Source organism: Hibiscus syriacus, unplaced genomic scaffold (assembly GCF_006381635.1).
Source record: "Hibiscus syriacus cultivar Baekdansim isolate YM2019G1 unplaced genomic scaffold, ASM638163v2 tig00111105_pilon, whole genome shotgun sequence".
In the NCBI taxonomy this organism is placed as follows: domain Eukaryota; kingdom Viridiplantae; phylum Streptophyta; class Magnoliopsida; order Malvales; family Malvaceae; genus Hibiscus; species Hibiscus syriacus.
The window spans coordinates 5,044,058-5,058,325 of NW_024062987.1; the positions used below are offsets into that span (position 1 = coordinate 5,044,058).

Genomic DNA, 14,268 nt, shown 5'->3' on the forward strand with positions numbered 1-14,268 from the left:
CTAGCGACCCCCTCAACAATTCCAAGGCATAACATTTGGCTCTCCAAGCTTGAGAATATGAGATACTAATCTTGAACCGAGCATTCATGTCAGTCATAATTTCATGTCCCCGATATACCCTACCATTCAAAAACATTAACTCAGCCAGAAAACCACCAAACACCTTTTTGTTTGCCTGTCTATGGTGAGGAAAAACTTGGGTTCTTGAACATGTATGTTTATCAATAAAAGTCCTAACTTGAAACATTTCGCAATCTTTTATCCTCTTTGCAATCATACGCCACATACAGTTTTTGTCAATCATACACCTTGTTTCGAAATGATCTTTACTTGATTTGTCAACTTTTAGTTGATAGCCATCTTCCACACATTTCGTATACAAAGCTATCTTCAAGTCTTTCTTTGTATCAAAACAATCATCTTTCTTGATACGAATAATTTTTGTGTGACAATCAACTGCTATCTTTACCAACTCTTCTTTCGGTATCTGAAGTAATTCTGGCATATTCCAGTTATACTCCCGTGGCATTTTCTTCGGGGACTTTTCTTTGGGGACTTCTTCTTCTTCTTTTTCTTCAGTGTTATATGAATTACAGAATGGATGTTCAACATGTTCATTTACAATCGTAACTTCCTCCTCATTATCATCAACAACATCTTCCTCGGCAACGGCTGTTTCATCATCAAAATTCGGGTATTGACCAATAACAAAATCATTACACGCAGGTTCTGTTTCTTTTTCTGAAAAATCATCAAAATCCGAGTATTGACCAATATCAAAGTCCGGGTATTGACCAAGATCAAATTTCAAATACTGACTAGTACTCACAATTTTTTTGTTGGCTCATCATCGTCTAACTGGTCAATACGAAAACCGGAATTTGGTGCTGAAAGTTGATTGGGTTTTGGATTAGGGAAAGGTTGTAGGTTTTGAGATTGTGTTTGGTATTGGAAATATGGTGAAACAAAATTTGCTTGGTGATGAAATTGTGGTGGAACCATTAAATTTTGAGCACCATAAACTGGGGTTGAAAAACTTAGTTGATTACTACCCACTACTGACCCAACTTCACTACTTCTAGGTTCAACAACATACAATGTAACATCATCACTTGAAACACTAATGTAAGCAATGAATCGTTCAACATCTTCATTGTCGGTTAACAAATAAACTTTACCATTTCTCTGATAAGATAGCCTAAATCCACTTAGGGGCTCTAAATTCAATTTATTTGCAACACGTAACATTAGAGTTTCATAAGTTAACTTTTTTAATGACAGTTTTAGTTGAAGATTCATGGGTAAAGGCATATATTGTAAAACACCATGAACATTCTCCCATGACCTTCCAAAACACAAATCTATCCAAACATGATCAACATTAGATGATTTCATTATTGTAAATTAATTTACTAAACAAACGAACTGCGAAACTAAAACCTGTTGCCGGATGGGGAAGGATGTCGTTGGATATAGGAAGATGTCGCCGGAGAAAGTGATAGATAGAGATGGAATGAGTTGCGATTTCGGGATTTAGGTTATGAGTTGCTGCTGCTGCGTATTTATATACCCAAAACATTTGTGTTTCGAAATTAAAACCTGTTGCGAATTCAGAAATCGAGTTGCGAATTTGAAATTCAGTATTGCGATAGTCAGAATCTCGTTGCGATTACGTAATCGCATTGCGAATTAGGAAAATCGCAACGCGAATTTGGGAAATCGCAATGCGATAGTCAGAATCGCGTTGCGAATCTGGAAACTGATTTGCGATACCGGAGATCGCGTTGTGAATTATCGATCGCATTGCGATTTAGTTGGTCATTTTGGCAAATCCAAAAAAAGTTAGTTAAAATCGTATATTATAAGGTATTTTTGGTCACTGAAGTTATTTTTTCTAAATATTTTTATGATAAATTTGCTTTAAAAATTACGATTTCTCATGTCTCGGGAATCATCTCATGTAATCACTTGAAATTGTGGTATCGAGAGTTAAAATTATCCAATGGATTTTACAAAATGTTCACATTCTATATCATGACAAGTCTCAAATACTACCATGGTTGTGAAAGCTGTTATTCTACGACACAAAACAATGGTCTTATTGTAAGATCCATGATGTTGTCCTAATTCTATTACAAGAACATCGCTTTATTTTTTTATTCTTTTGTCTATTTGAACTATACCTTTTCGTCCTCTGAGAGTGAGTGAACATTCTGAAGCATACGGATTTCAAGTTACTGCATGTAGAAAATGCTCCTCCAAACCACCAAAAGCTCTTTGCAGAAACTTCTCGACGATTCCAACAAACTCGTCGACCTTTTCCTCGTGGGGCAAGTGGCCGCAATTCTTAATTACTTCAAGCTTCGAGTGAGGAATGGCTCGTGACAGTCTCTCGGCATTCCAAGAAGGAACGATTCGATCGGTGTCACCCGTGACAATCAGAACTAAGTTTCATTGAGACAGTAAAGAGTGGAACCATTACATTCTGCCTATGCATATCAACAATAAAGCCACACAGCAGACTAAAGAATATAAGATCTGTGATACCAGTAGCATTTAGATATTCATTTTTGTCAATCCATTGGCTAATAAGATGATTTTGTATTCAAAATTTATAATACAGAGCAAGAAATTAGTACCAGGGCACGAGATTTCGTGCAGTCTTTTTGACAGCGGGAGCTTCGTTTCAGACTCGCCTTTCAAAAGCATCGCTGCGGTGAATTCTACAAGAGCCTTATCCCAACCCTTAGTTCTCAGTGGCTGCATAAAAATTCAAGATTTAACCACTACTACTTAAAGGCAACAGAAAATAATCAACACCAGCCATCTAAGCATTCATCTATTAATAATAACAGTATAGAGCTTAGTGCAGATCACCTTGGTATAGCCATCTATGATGTGTTCATTGACTTGTTTAGAATCATAAAACGCCATCCTTACAGCAGCTACACCGAATTTATCGATTATGATCCTTACCTTCAAAGATGATAAATAATTCGCTTTACAGCATACAAAATAGGTGCATATCAAATCGAAAAAAGAAAAAACCTATTAAAAACCACATTGTTTAAGCAACAAATAGATGAGATAAACATCATGGTTACACATAATTGCAGGGCAGTATCAGGTTGTTTGGTACTTGTAATTTGATTTGCATGGATTAACAAAATTCACTTTCATTGGCAAAAGCCTCTAAGCAATTCAAGCAAGGCACACGGCAAAATTTATCCACACAGAAAGTCAGTACCAGCATTACACCGAGAGCCGATCGAAGAATAGACGAAAGTGCTTTCTTATACAGAGAGTTGAACATATTTGCCATCCAAGTTATCATTTGCATTATCGCTTGTGTGACATACTTGATAAACATGAACAGCCTTCCGAAAAACTCAAACCTCGTCTTTGGTAGATTATTCGAGTCCGATCCGTCTCCTTTAGTCTCGACAACCTTAGGCTTAGGAATAGCACGAGGGGCCAATATTGCTGGGGCGACAAGGATCAAAGCAGCAACTCGTTCAGGAGCTTCAAAATATGCATCAACGGCTACAAAAGAACCAGCAGAATGCCTTGCATGCCCAAAAAAAGTGGTATTAGTGGAACTTAGAGACAGAAACAATCTCTCCTGAACAATTTATACTATTAGTCCATTTTGTCAAAAGAGACAAGGATTTAAATTGAAGAAGCAGAGGCTTTTGTATGAATGTATCAATGGAAAACAAGAAAACAAAGACGAGAAAGACACATATGGCATACCCCACCAGAATTGCTTTCTCTGCAGCCAAGAAATCGATAAAGTACAAGGTAGCAAGCACAGAAAATGCCATGGAGTAAGGATTCAGAGGTTTCACATCATTAGCTTTGGTCCCAAAAGTGTCGAGTCTTGAAGTTAAGCCGAATGCGGGTCGATCAAAGGCAAGAACTTTGGAGCCTGTGAGGTTAGCCAAACGCTTCATAACTTTGTTCCATGAGAAAACAGATGCTCCAAAACCGTGTAGAAGAATCATAGGAAGACCAAGCTTTAAGGTAGGTGTCTGAGACTGGTCTTGGGCATTGGAGTTATCTGAAGAATGCAACTCTGGGTCATGAAGCTTGTGATGAATTTCAACCCCTTGAAACTCACAAAAGCAGCTGTCTGGATCAGCTAAGAGTTTTGGATCCAACAGTTCATCTTGGTCAATGCCTGCTATTCTCTTCTTCCTCTCCTTCCTCCCAATATCCACTAATTCTCCTAAGAATTTCAATAGTATGGTTCGAGACTTTAGTATACGTTAAATAAACTAACATAAAGTGATTCTGAGGAAACAACAGAACTGCTTAACGACATTTTTTAAGAAAATCGGTGTGAATAAGCAGCAGCAGCAGCAAAAAGAGGAAAAAAGGAAGGAAATTAACGCACCTGCTGAAGAGTATTCGGCGCCGGCGCCGGAGCCAGAGAGAGAAAAGGCATGGGTGGCTGTGGTCATAAGAGTTGGACGGCGGCGACTAGAATTGGGATGACAGGAAACGTTATACGTTTGAAGACTCTGGGTGTTTTTGGTAATGGCGATCCCATTCTGTATATGCTGAAACTGGCACTGATACCGAAACAACAATCCTCTTGCACTCATAATTGAGGGTATGGGATCAACGATCATAGCAGGAAAAAGAAAACAAGAAATTCGAAGGTGATTTTTATCAAGATTCAAAAGGTAAAAGCCATTTACAGCATTGCTTGTCTGAAGCGCAGGATACCAAATCCGGAACAAGACTGGCCCATGACTCCATGTCAAATAATTGATAACACCTACCAGGATATGGGGATGAAACATTTACACATCAGAGTGTACCCTTCCATAAAACATTCACTTCTATCCTTCTTTATCTTTTGACTGACCAATGATATGATTATGGATTAAATTTCATCACTCAATTTTGATCTTATTTCTGTTTAAGCATTAAACTTTAGAAAGATTCAGTTTGATAATCGAACTTTCTAATTTCTACATTCCATCATGATTGAACATCTATTTCTTTCTTTCTTTTTTGATTTGTGACATCTATTTCTTTAAATATAAGAATACCTCAAAACATTCTTATTTTTTAATGAGAACATATGTAGTTTCATATAAAATATCTCTATATGCTTTTTGTTATACTTTGGTGACACGTGTTTTGCTACTATTTTGATATATTTGTATTACTTGTATTTTTTCCCGTAAATGTTTCATATGGTTTTCTGATATATGTATATATATATATATGTTTATCGTATGAATCGATCCTTATTATGGATAAATTTCATATTATACTGTTATATGGATTTTAACGTTGTTTTAAATATAAAAAGAACTTCTGAATGAGATATGTGACCGTTTAGATTTGGGTATAACGTCCAGGCCGGGTCTAAGGGGTTACAGTTTATGCACTTATTTTTAAAATATTAATATATTTTTTAAAAAAACTGGACATGACACGTGTCACTTAACGATTTTTACTAAAAGTATAACGAAAAAAACTTTAAGCACTTATTTTTAATGAAAAAATCTTTAAGCACCAAAAATTAATTTTAAGTATAGTTTAGGCACTTATTTTTATATTAAGCCAATAAAATATAAAACATATATTTTAAGTTTCTAACCTAAAAATTAAGCCTAAATTGATTACGATTATTCTCATTAAGTACATACTGGATCAAATCAAACCCCGTAATTTGTTTGGTTAACTGACCAAGGCCTAGGCCCGGGCAAGCACCGCACGGCTTTCCACTACAGTTCTCCCTATAATTTAAACTACGCCTCAAATCACATAATCGACGGGGAAAGAAAAGGAAAAACCTTGAGCCGAAAGCAAGGAAATGGGGAAACAGCCGGTGAAGATGAGGGCGGTGGTATACGCTTTGTCTCCGTTCCAGCAAAAGATAATGAGTGGGCTGTGGAAGGATCTGCCGGGCAAGATCTCCCACAAGGTCTCCGAGAATTGGATCAGCGCTACTCTTCTCCTCTCCCCTCTCGTTGGAACCTACACGTACTTTCCGTTTCTATCATAATATATTTATTATCCTTTTTTTAATTAGGGTTTCCTGCATATTTTTCGTTTCCTTTAATTGTGGATCTATCATCTATCTATTCTGCCTGTTAGAGTTGCTTCTATTTGTTTGATGGATTTTATTGTTGATTTCATCGTTTGTGCTTTCTTATATTTGGAATTCAATCGTAACCAATTGCTTTTCATCATGAGGGTGAAATTAGTGTAAAGGATAAACGTCATTTATATCAGAATATTGTTATCAACGTAATGTTCTCCCCGTATGATTTATTCATTTGTTTATATAGGTAAAATACTGTCTCTATTCTTGTTAGAGTAACATCTTAAATCAGTACACTATCAAATTTTGGAATTCTGATTTTAGGGTTTTATTGAATGAAGAAGATAACTACACTCTGTTACTTGATTTGCTTCTCATTTAGTTTAAACTTTAACAGCTTTCATCTACATAAAGTGTAACGCTTATGTTAAGTGCTTTCACATTCTTTGACTGTTATTTTTCTTCTCAAAGGAACTAGAGTGAAGAAAAAAGGAAAAAGAAAAGCAGATTAACACTGATATATCCGTAGATATGGTAAATTTCAGTGTGACAAAATGTAAATTCTAACTTATAGTTCTTGCCACTATATGTTGTAAATGATTATCTAGATTTGAGGTCTTACTATTGAAGCATAAGAAAGTAGTTTGTTGTTGTTAGTTATATTTACATTCATCATAAACATTTCTGCAAGCATGGAATTACATCTTGTTGTACTTTGTCAGGACTGACTGCTCCCTTCGAATGTCTTATTGTGTAGCATGGAATGAGTTGCCCTTGCTTGTTCAGGGCGACAGTTTTAACATCATCTCTCTGGCATATCTGCATGACATGAGAGTACTTTGTGATCAATGTTACCCTCTGTTGGAATTGGCATGCATGCATAGATTTCACATTTTGCTATACACAATCTGAGTTATTGATTTCGTGTGTCTTCGTAGTCTACTTATGTGTTCTGTGTAACTGGGTGCAGATATGTCCAGAACTTCAAAGAAAAGGAGAAATTGGAACACAGGTATTGAAACCACAAGAAGCCTCCATTTTATGAGAATAACTCTGAGCTTTTTCATTTTAGACCCAACCTTTTGAGGTAGGATGCAATGTGAACAGTGTTTTTTTGATTGGGATTTGATTAATATCCGACTGTTGAGTCGTGGAATAAATGAATTTGGATCATTTTCGGTAAAATAAATGCGGATTGTTCTTCATCTGTGTGTTTGTGTATCCATCCTGACTACTAATAGTCTGTTTGGTCGGAAGAAAGGTGAATAGAAAGTAAGGAACATTTTTCTATCTAATGATTGGGCTTAAACCTTAAATCATGTTAATTTTGTAATAGTTGGAATAACTACGAACTATACTAAAATTGTTTTCTGCAATTGTTTGAATGGAATATATGTTCAGTTCGTAGAAAGCATAATAACAAAGATTTGGCTAATTTCACGGTTCGAAAGACATCTACAAGCTGCAACAACCAACTTGCAAAAGATAAGCCTGCAACTGATGAGAAGTGTGAAGGTAGGGCAAGAGCATGTTGAATTAATAATGGAAAGAAAGAGATAGAAGCTGAAAAATGGATTGGACGGTGATGGCATCCATTCGTGCAGTAGATGCTAAGCAACTCATCAGGCAATTACGTAAGCCGAGTTGTCCCTTTCTTACCAAAATCTATGGGATTATGCATATCAATTGGTTTTCTGTCAAGATGGTATTGCCTTCGAGATGAACCTTGATTTAATAATTTATATAAATGCTCGATTTTAGTCCCACTATTTTTTTAAATGAGTTACTTTACAATAAAATTAATACATATATATAAATTAATCACTATCAACTCACCTAATATAATAATTTATTTTTAAGTTTTAAAAAAATCTTAAAAATTATTCGAATACAACATATGTCATTTAACGAAATTTTTTAACAGTCATTACGATCGAGACACTGAAATGATAACATTTATAACGTTAGACATATAAATTAACCGAAAAATAATTTAGACACTTAAATAAAAAAATAATATAATTTAAACACTTATTTTTTATATTAAGCCAAAAATATTTGGTAAGAGCAAATTGAGTGAAAGCGTCAGTAGACCCTTTATTGTGGAGATTAGTTCAATTTCGTACATATTTATAAATGAATAATATTAACAAACACAACCGTAACTTTTTTATATCAACAAATAATATAAAATTTTTGGATTAGATGGCATAACAACTTATTAAGAGTATTTATTTTTTACTCATGTATTGGGGTTTTAATATTTTTCATGTATGATTTTTATATGGTCTAAAATGATTAGTTTCAATGTTATAAAAAATTCAAATTATGTATTAAATTTACGATAATATTATAAATTATTATTTTAATTTTAGATATTTTATTTTTTTAATAATACTAGCTATTACAATTAAAAAAAAAGAATGAAGTTGAAATTTCTCTACCTAGGATTCTTAGAGGCCGAAGCCGATGATAGGATGTTAGGCCATTTGCCCATTTGCGGTTACAACTCAGAGACGGTTGTAATAATTTCCAAATGCTAAAATATCAGAAGATGGTCCACCTCACCTGCTCCACCATACTTATATTTCCCGCCACTTTTGTATTTAACTTCCAATAAAAATTATTTTGAATTCAAATTTATTTTATAAATTATTTTTAAAAAAATCTCCAAAATAAAATATTTAATGGAGATATCGTTACTTGATTTAGGATATTAAAATCTAAATTCAATAAAATAATAATTTGCAAAAATGGAGACAAATAAATAAATCAATTTTATTTTACGGTTTGAAATTATTTTTTTCAAAAAAGCAAGAGGGAAATTTGAAAGGGAAGGAAGCGGCAATAATACATAATTAGGGAAGACCCCAAAACTGATTGTCTTTGTATTTTCAATTGTTGATGAAATTATAGAGGGAAAGCTTTGTTCTCTCCTTGTCCTTTCTCTTCATTTTATCACCATTTGTTTGTATATATCCTCTCCGATTACTTCAAAACTATGCTCCAAGTGTAGTTTCACAACCCTCAATTCCCTGCTTCTTTCATTCTTTCACTAAGGTCTGTGAACATATTTGCCTTTTCGCCTGAATTTATAATCAATTACTACTTGCATGTTGGCATTCATAGTATTGTACTGATTCTCTGCATCAATCTGGTTTTGGATCTATATCTAGTTATTTTAAATCGATTTTTTGTGCTGATTATTTGTTTTGTTTTGTTTTCTTTCTTTCTTTCTAATTTTAGTTTATATTTCTTGCTATTTCAGTTACTCTATTTGATTTTTTTGGAACTTGAAATAGAGAATTCTAAAACAAGAACTGGGTTCCTCTTGTATTTCTATCCTAATTTCTATGATGGAAATGTAAGGCTTGTACAGGAGGCTGAAGTTGTGACCTGTGGGTATTCTAAGAGGTCAATCTCTGGTGTTTGTTTTTCCACTTGAAATCTCTTTTCATAAATAAGACCATAATGAAACTTTGGGCTTTAACAAACCCTTGAGCATTTTTTTCCTCTGAAATTTGAATTTAGTCATCTAAATTGCCTGATGGATTTCTGATTACTAATTAATTTTCTCCCCTCTAAGCCCTTGAGCTTTTCGTTCATGTTTGTGTACTGTGGTAAATGATCAGCACAAGCATCTGCACTTCATATGTTGTTTAACTTCTGCAATTTGTGTTTACTGTGTTGGAAAGCAAATGCGAGAATTCTAAGAAAGACAAAAGGTTCTATCAAAATTGCCGAAGAAACTGGTGATTTGATCCCAGTTTTAAAAAGGATTCTAGCTTTCTAGAGGGTTGACAAAGTTTGTTGATTATGATATTGAAAAACAATTGTATCCTTCAATCTGATCCATAGTTACATTCTAAAGTCCTAGTTTTTCCAGTTACTCTTGATTTGGAACTTTTTTTACTTTGTTCTCTTTACAAGTTTACTTCTGGGAAATCTCATACAGCGTTGTTTACATTGTTTGAAGATAGATAGAAGTAAATATGAACAAGGTTGATTCGAAGAACATGAAATCATGTTGGTGGGATAGTCATCTCAATCCTGAGAATTCTGAATGGCTGGCTGAAAAATCCAAAGGTAAGCACCCTACTTTTGAAGTTCTTGCATTTATCGTTAATTATTTAAGCAGCCCTAGTTTTGAAATTCTTGATTTTATGGTTAATTATTCTTTCTTCTTGGTTTAAATCTCATATGTTAAGCATATCTTCAATTGGGTTGATTATAAATTTTTGTTGGTGCTCTTGATACCCAATTTAACTATAATCTAGTGATCCCATGACTTGTAAATGATGTAAGATTCTTGGCTGCAGAGATGAACCAGAATGTTAAACAAATAATGGAATTGGTGGAAGACAATATTGAAGAGCATTATCAGATTAAATCTGAGGTGATTGTCCAAGTTCAGGAACTCCGCCGCATTTATCAGTCTCTGGCTGAGCGCTATGATAATTTGACTGGTGAATTGCGCAAAAGCCTACCATCTGACACCCTAATTCGAGACGCTGATGGCGGTTTGAATCAAGACTCTTCTATGGTAACACCTGATAAAAAGATGGGTATACACAAGTCTGTTCAACAAACTTCATCTTGCAGTTCTGGTGGTGGTAATTCTGAACTGTCATCGAAGGACGTGACTGAATCATCTTCATTCTCATCAGATTCCGAATCTGAATCTTTCAGCTCGTCTATCAACATCTACTTGAGTTCAGTGATGGATGCTGATAACGGTGTAGAGCATCATAAAGTAATTGAGCAAGGAAGTGAACTCTCAACAATAAAGGAAAAGATACAGGTGGTTGATGAAGAGAATGCAGATGGTAATTCAACTATTGGGGGAAACAGAAGCTATGAAGAACTGAATGGAAGACTCACCAAGTGTGAAGAAGAGCTAAGGAATTCCAACCTTAAACTCCAGCTTGCAGAAGAAGAGGTTATCAGGTTGAATGCAGAGCTTAAGAAGAGTGAGTCTGTTTCTGTCCTTGCTGAGAACATGACTGTTCAACTTGAATCATTGGAGAGAGACAAGAAAATGAGGGAAGCTGATATTGAGTTGGAGAAGGGAAAGGCACTTGAATTACAAAAACATATACTTGAGCTTGAAGCTCATGTTTCAGACTCCAACTCCAAAGCTTTGAGGCTGATGGAGGAGCTTGCTGGAAGTAAAGAAAAGATCAAGGCATCAGAGGAAGAGATTGCAATGTTGAAGCATGAGACTCGAGAAGAGATAGCAACATTGAAAGCCCAACTGGACATAGAGAAGAGGCTGGTTGTGAACTTACAGGAGCAGAATTTGAGGTACAAAAACGATCTATCTAATCGTGGTCATGAAGCTGAGGAATTAAAAGGTGCATTACGCGATGCCCAGGATAATTTCTCAATGCAAAAAGCAAGTTTCCAGTCAGAAAGTTTTGGTCTGTTAGAAAAAGAGACCCTCCTAGAGGCTAGTCTCAAGGAATGGGAACAAAACGGTAGAACATTGGAGGAAAAAATAAGGCAATGTGAAACAGAGAAGATGGAAATGAAATATTTGTATGGTGTTCAAGAGACCGTGTTGCAAGGTCAGATCAGTGAGCTGTGGGCAGAACTTAATGACAAAGGTGTACACTTGGAAGCTCTGAACAAGGACTTTAACAAATTGAAATTGAAATATGATATGCTCATGGCAGAGAAAGATGGTCTTACTGCAGAGGTAAACACTCTTGTAGCCGAGGCTCGTTCCCGAGATTTGCATATTCGGCAAATGGAGGAGCATCTACAGCAATTAAGCAGGGAACATCTGCAGCTAATTTCAGGAACAAATCATGCTAAGAATCTAGAGGATGAATTAAAATTGAAGATAAAGGACCTTGAGAAGGAAGTGGATAGGCAGAGAATCATGATCTTAGATGTGGCTGAGGAGAAAAGAGAGGCAATAAGACAGCTCTCTTTCACTCTGGAGCACTACAGGAGTGGTTATAAAGAATTTCAGGCTTTTCTCAAGCACAAACGACATGCAGTTATGGGTTCATGAGCTTGATTGATTTGTGTATTAGTATAGTTACAAGTCTTGATACTGTCTATGGGAAGTTTTGGGTGATTTTGGTGCATGTTTAGATTAACTTTAAGCCTTCGATTATATATATCGGGGTGGTCCTGGGTTATGATTTTCTCCTTGGCTTAAATTTGAACGTTAAAATATGTTGATTTTGTTGTGCTTTAAAATGATTGAAAAATAAAAATTGAGTAATGTTTTCATTATTGTCTTCAAGTTAGCATATTTTGAATTTATAAAATTTGACTTCATTCGAATCAAATATATTTATCTAATTTTTATTAAAATTTAATTTATAATATTATTGTATTGATTGATTTTAATTTAAATGATTCTAACAATATATGGTATGCATAAAATTTATAATGTTATTTAATAAATGAACTATTACCTAAATTATATAATATATTAACAATGCTATTTTTTTAAGAAGTGATTTTGAAGATATATTATCGATGGTAGTATGAAAAGAGTTAGGGAATTGACAAAAAAATTGTATAGAATTATAGTCAAATGATCAAATTAAATAAAATGTAAAGTTGAATGATTAACTTAGAAAACAATAAATTTGTTATAAAAAAATTGAAGCCACACATATATTTTACAATGATAGAGGATTATATGGTTTAAATTTGATCATAAAATGACGGAGTAATCAAAGAAACATAAAAATTGTGGACAAAATCACAAAATGATTAAATCAATTAGTTAAAGCTAAAGACAAAAATATATAATTTAATTCTCAAAATTTCAAATTTTTATATTTTGAATTCAATTTAAATTTGAAATATAAATCACTAATTTAAATTGACTCGAATAATTTTAAATTTGATTTTTTAAATTGAATCAAGTTTTATTTGTTGCTTAATACACTTCAAATTAAATTTTAATGTTTAAAGATTTTTTCGTTAAAATATGTCCTTGATGTTTTCTTCGTTATACTTTTAGGTGCATACCGTTAAAAAAAATTCCGTTAAGTCACACATGTCATGTTTATATTTTTTGAATATTTAAAAGAAATAAAATATCATATATATATATATATATATTAAATATGGACGTGATGTGTTATTTAACGGTGTATATCTAAAAGTGTAACGGAGAAAATATTAAAACCTATTTTTAATGAATTTTTTTTAAAACATTAAAATTTAATTTGAAGTAGATTTAAGGACCTAAAAGTGTATTAAACTTTTATTTATTGCTCATGATACAAAAAAGGAGTTCGACAGAAAGAGCTAAAGAAATGTGTTTAGCAGTTTCCTTTCAACGTTTACGCGATTCTAAATCATTTGTGTTTGCATTAATGTGACTGCAATATTCTGTTTGTGGTGGAGGTTAGTTTGGCGACTAAACTCACTTGCCGGTCATTGGAGGCAAAGTCTACAGAGACAAGTGGATCCCGCTGCTGGTGGAGAACGCTGGGCGTTCACACACAAAACAATAATAAACCCCTAATACTTCACAAGCATATAAATTAATCCATATAAATATATGATTTTCTTATTATAAATATTAGGTAATAAATGTCTAAGGTGGTGTTTGTTTTTACTGTGCAAGATCTGCAAAGTTTTTATGTCTGCGCCGCGCAGACCACGCACAGACATTGAACTTTGCAGACCTTTTGTTTTTTTAGAAGACATAAGTTTTTCTAACGTCTGCAAGAGGTCTTTTTGGTGCATACATGGTTTTATATCTTCAAAGATCTTTAAACATCTTCAAAGAAATTAAAATTATTTAAATCTATTTTAAAATTTTATTTTAAAATATAGATTGATTTATTTTTAAATATTTATTTTAAAATATGAATTGATTTATTTTAAAATATGGATTGATTTATTTTAAAATATGGAAAATTTTATTTTAAAATATGGATTGATTTATTTTAAAATATAGAAAAAATTATTTTAAAATATCGATTGATTTATTTTAAAATATGGAAAAATTTATTTTAAAATATGGATTGATTTATTTTAAAATATGGATTGATTTATTTTAAAATATTGATTGATTTATTTTAAAAAATTTATTATTGTAGTTGTATGGATTGTTTAAATTTCAGTATTATAAAACTAAAATTATTTAAATTTCAGTATTTTTAAGTTTAAAAAATCAGTTTATTTATATTTCAGTTTATTTTAACAGTCTGCTGACGTTAAAAAAC

The 14,268-nt window shown here is 33.4% G+C and overlaps 3 protein-coding genes across 3 annotated transcripts; 2 read left to right on the forward strand and 1 right to left on the reverse strand.

Moving 5' to 3' along the window:
* Nucleotides 1-2,058: 2,058 nt before the first annotated feature.
* Nucleotides 2,059-4,815, reverse strand: LOC120153907 (2-hydroxy-6-oxononadienedioate/2-hydroxy-6-oxononatrienedioate hydrolase 2-like). The gene is made up of 6 exons (XM_039165771.1): nucleotides 4,397-4,815; nucleotides 3,754-4,228; nucleotides 3,248-3,566; nucleotides 2,878-2,976; nucleotides 2,640-2,760; nucleotides 2,059-2,444 (listed from the first exon to the last, which is right to left on the reverse strand). Exons 1-6 carry the CDS (start codon nucleotides 4,806-4,808, stop codon nucleotides 2,230-2,232), a joined length of 1,641 nt encoding a protein of 546 aa, XP_039021702.1. The 5' UTR covers nucleotides 4,809-4,815; the 3' UTR covers nucleotides 2,059-2,229.
* A 984-nt stretch (nucleotides 4,816-5,799) lies between these two features.
* On the forward strand, nucleotides 5,800-7,112 carry LOC120153672 (cytochrome b-c1 complex subunit 8-like). The gene is made up of 2 exons (XM_039165584.1): nucleotides 5,800-6,003; nucleotides 7,035-7,112. Exons 1-2 carry the CDS (start codon nucleotides 5,834-5,836, stop codon nucleotides 7,081-7,083), a joined length of 219 nt encoding a protein of 72 aa, XP_039021515.1. The 5' UTR covers nucleotides 5,800-5,833; the 3' UTR covers nucleotides 7,084-7,112.
* A 140-nt stretch (nucleotides 7,113-7,252) lies between these two features.
* LOC120153752 (protein NETWORKED 4A-like) lies at nucleotides 7,253-12,125 on the forward strand. Its single transcript, XM_039165645.1, has 5 exons — nucleotides 7,253-7,325; nucleotides 7,466-7,584; nucleotides 8,981-9,124; nucleotides 10,045-10,150; nucleotides 10,384-12,125. The coding sequence occupies exons 1-5, from the start codon at nucleotides 7,253-7,255 to the stop codon at nucleotides 12,081-12,083; spliced, it is 2,142 nt and encodes a 713-aa protein (XP_039021576.1). The 3' UTR covers nucleotides 12,084-12,125.
* Nucleotides 12,126-14,268: the final 2,143 nt, after the last annotated feature.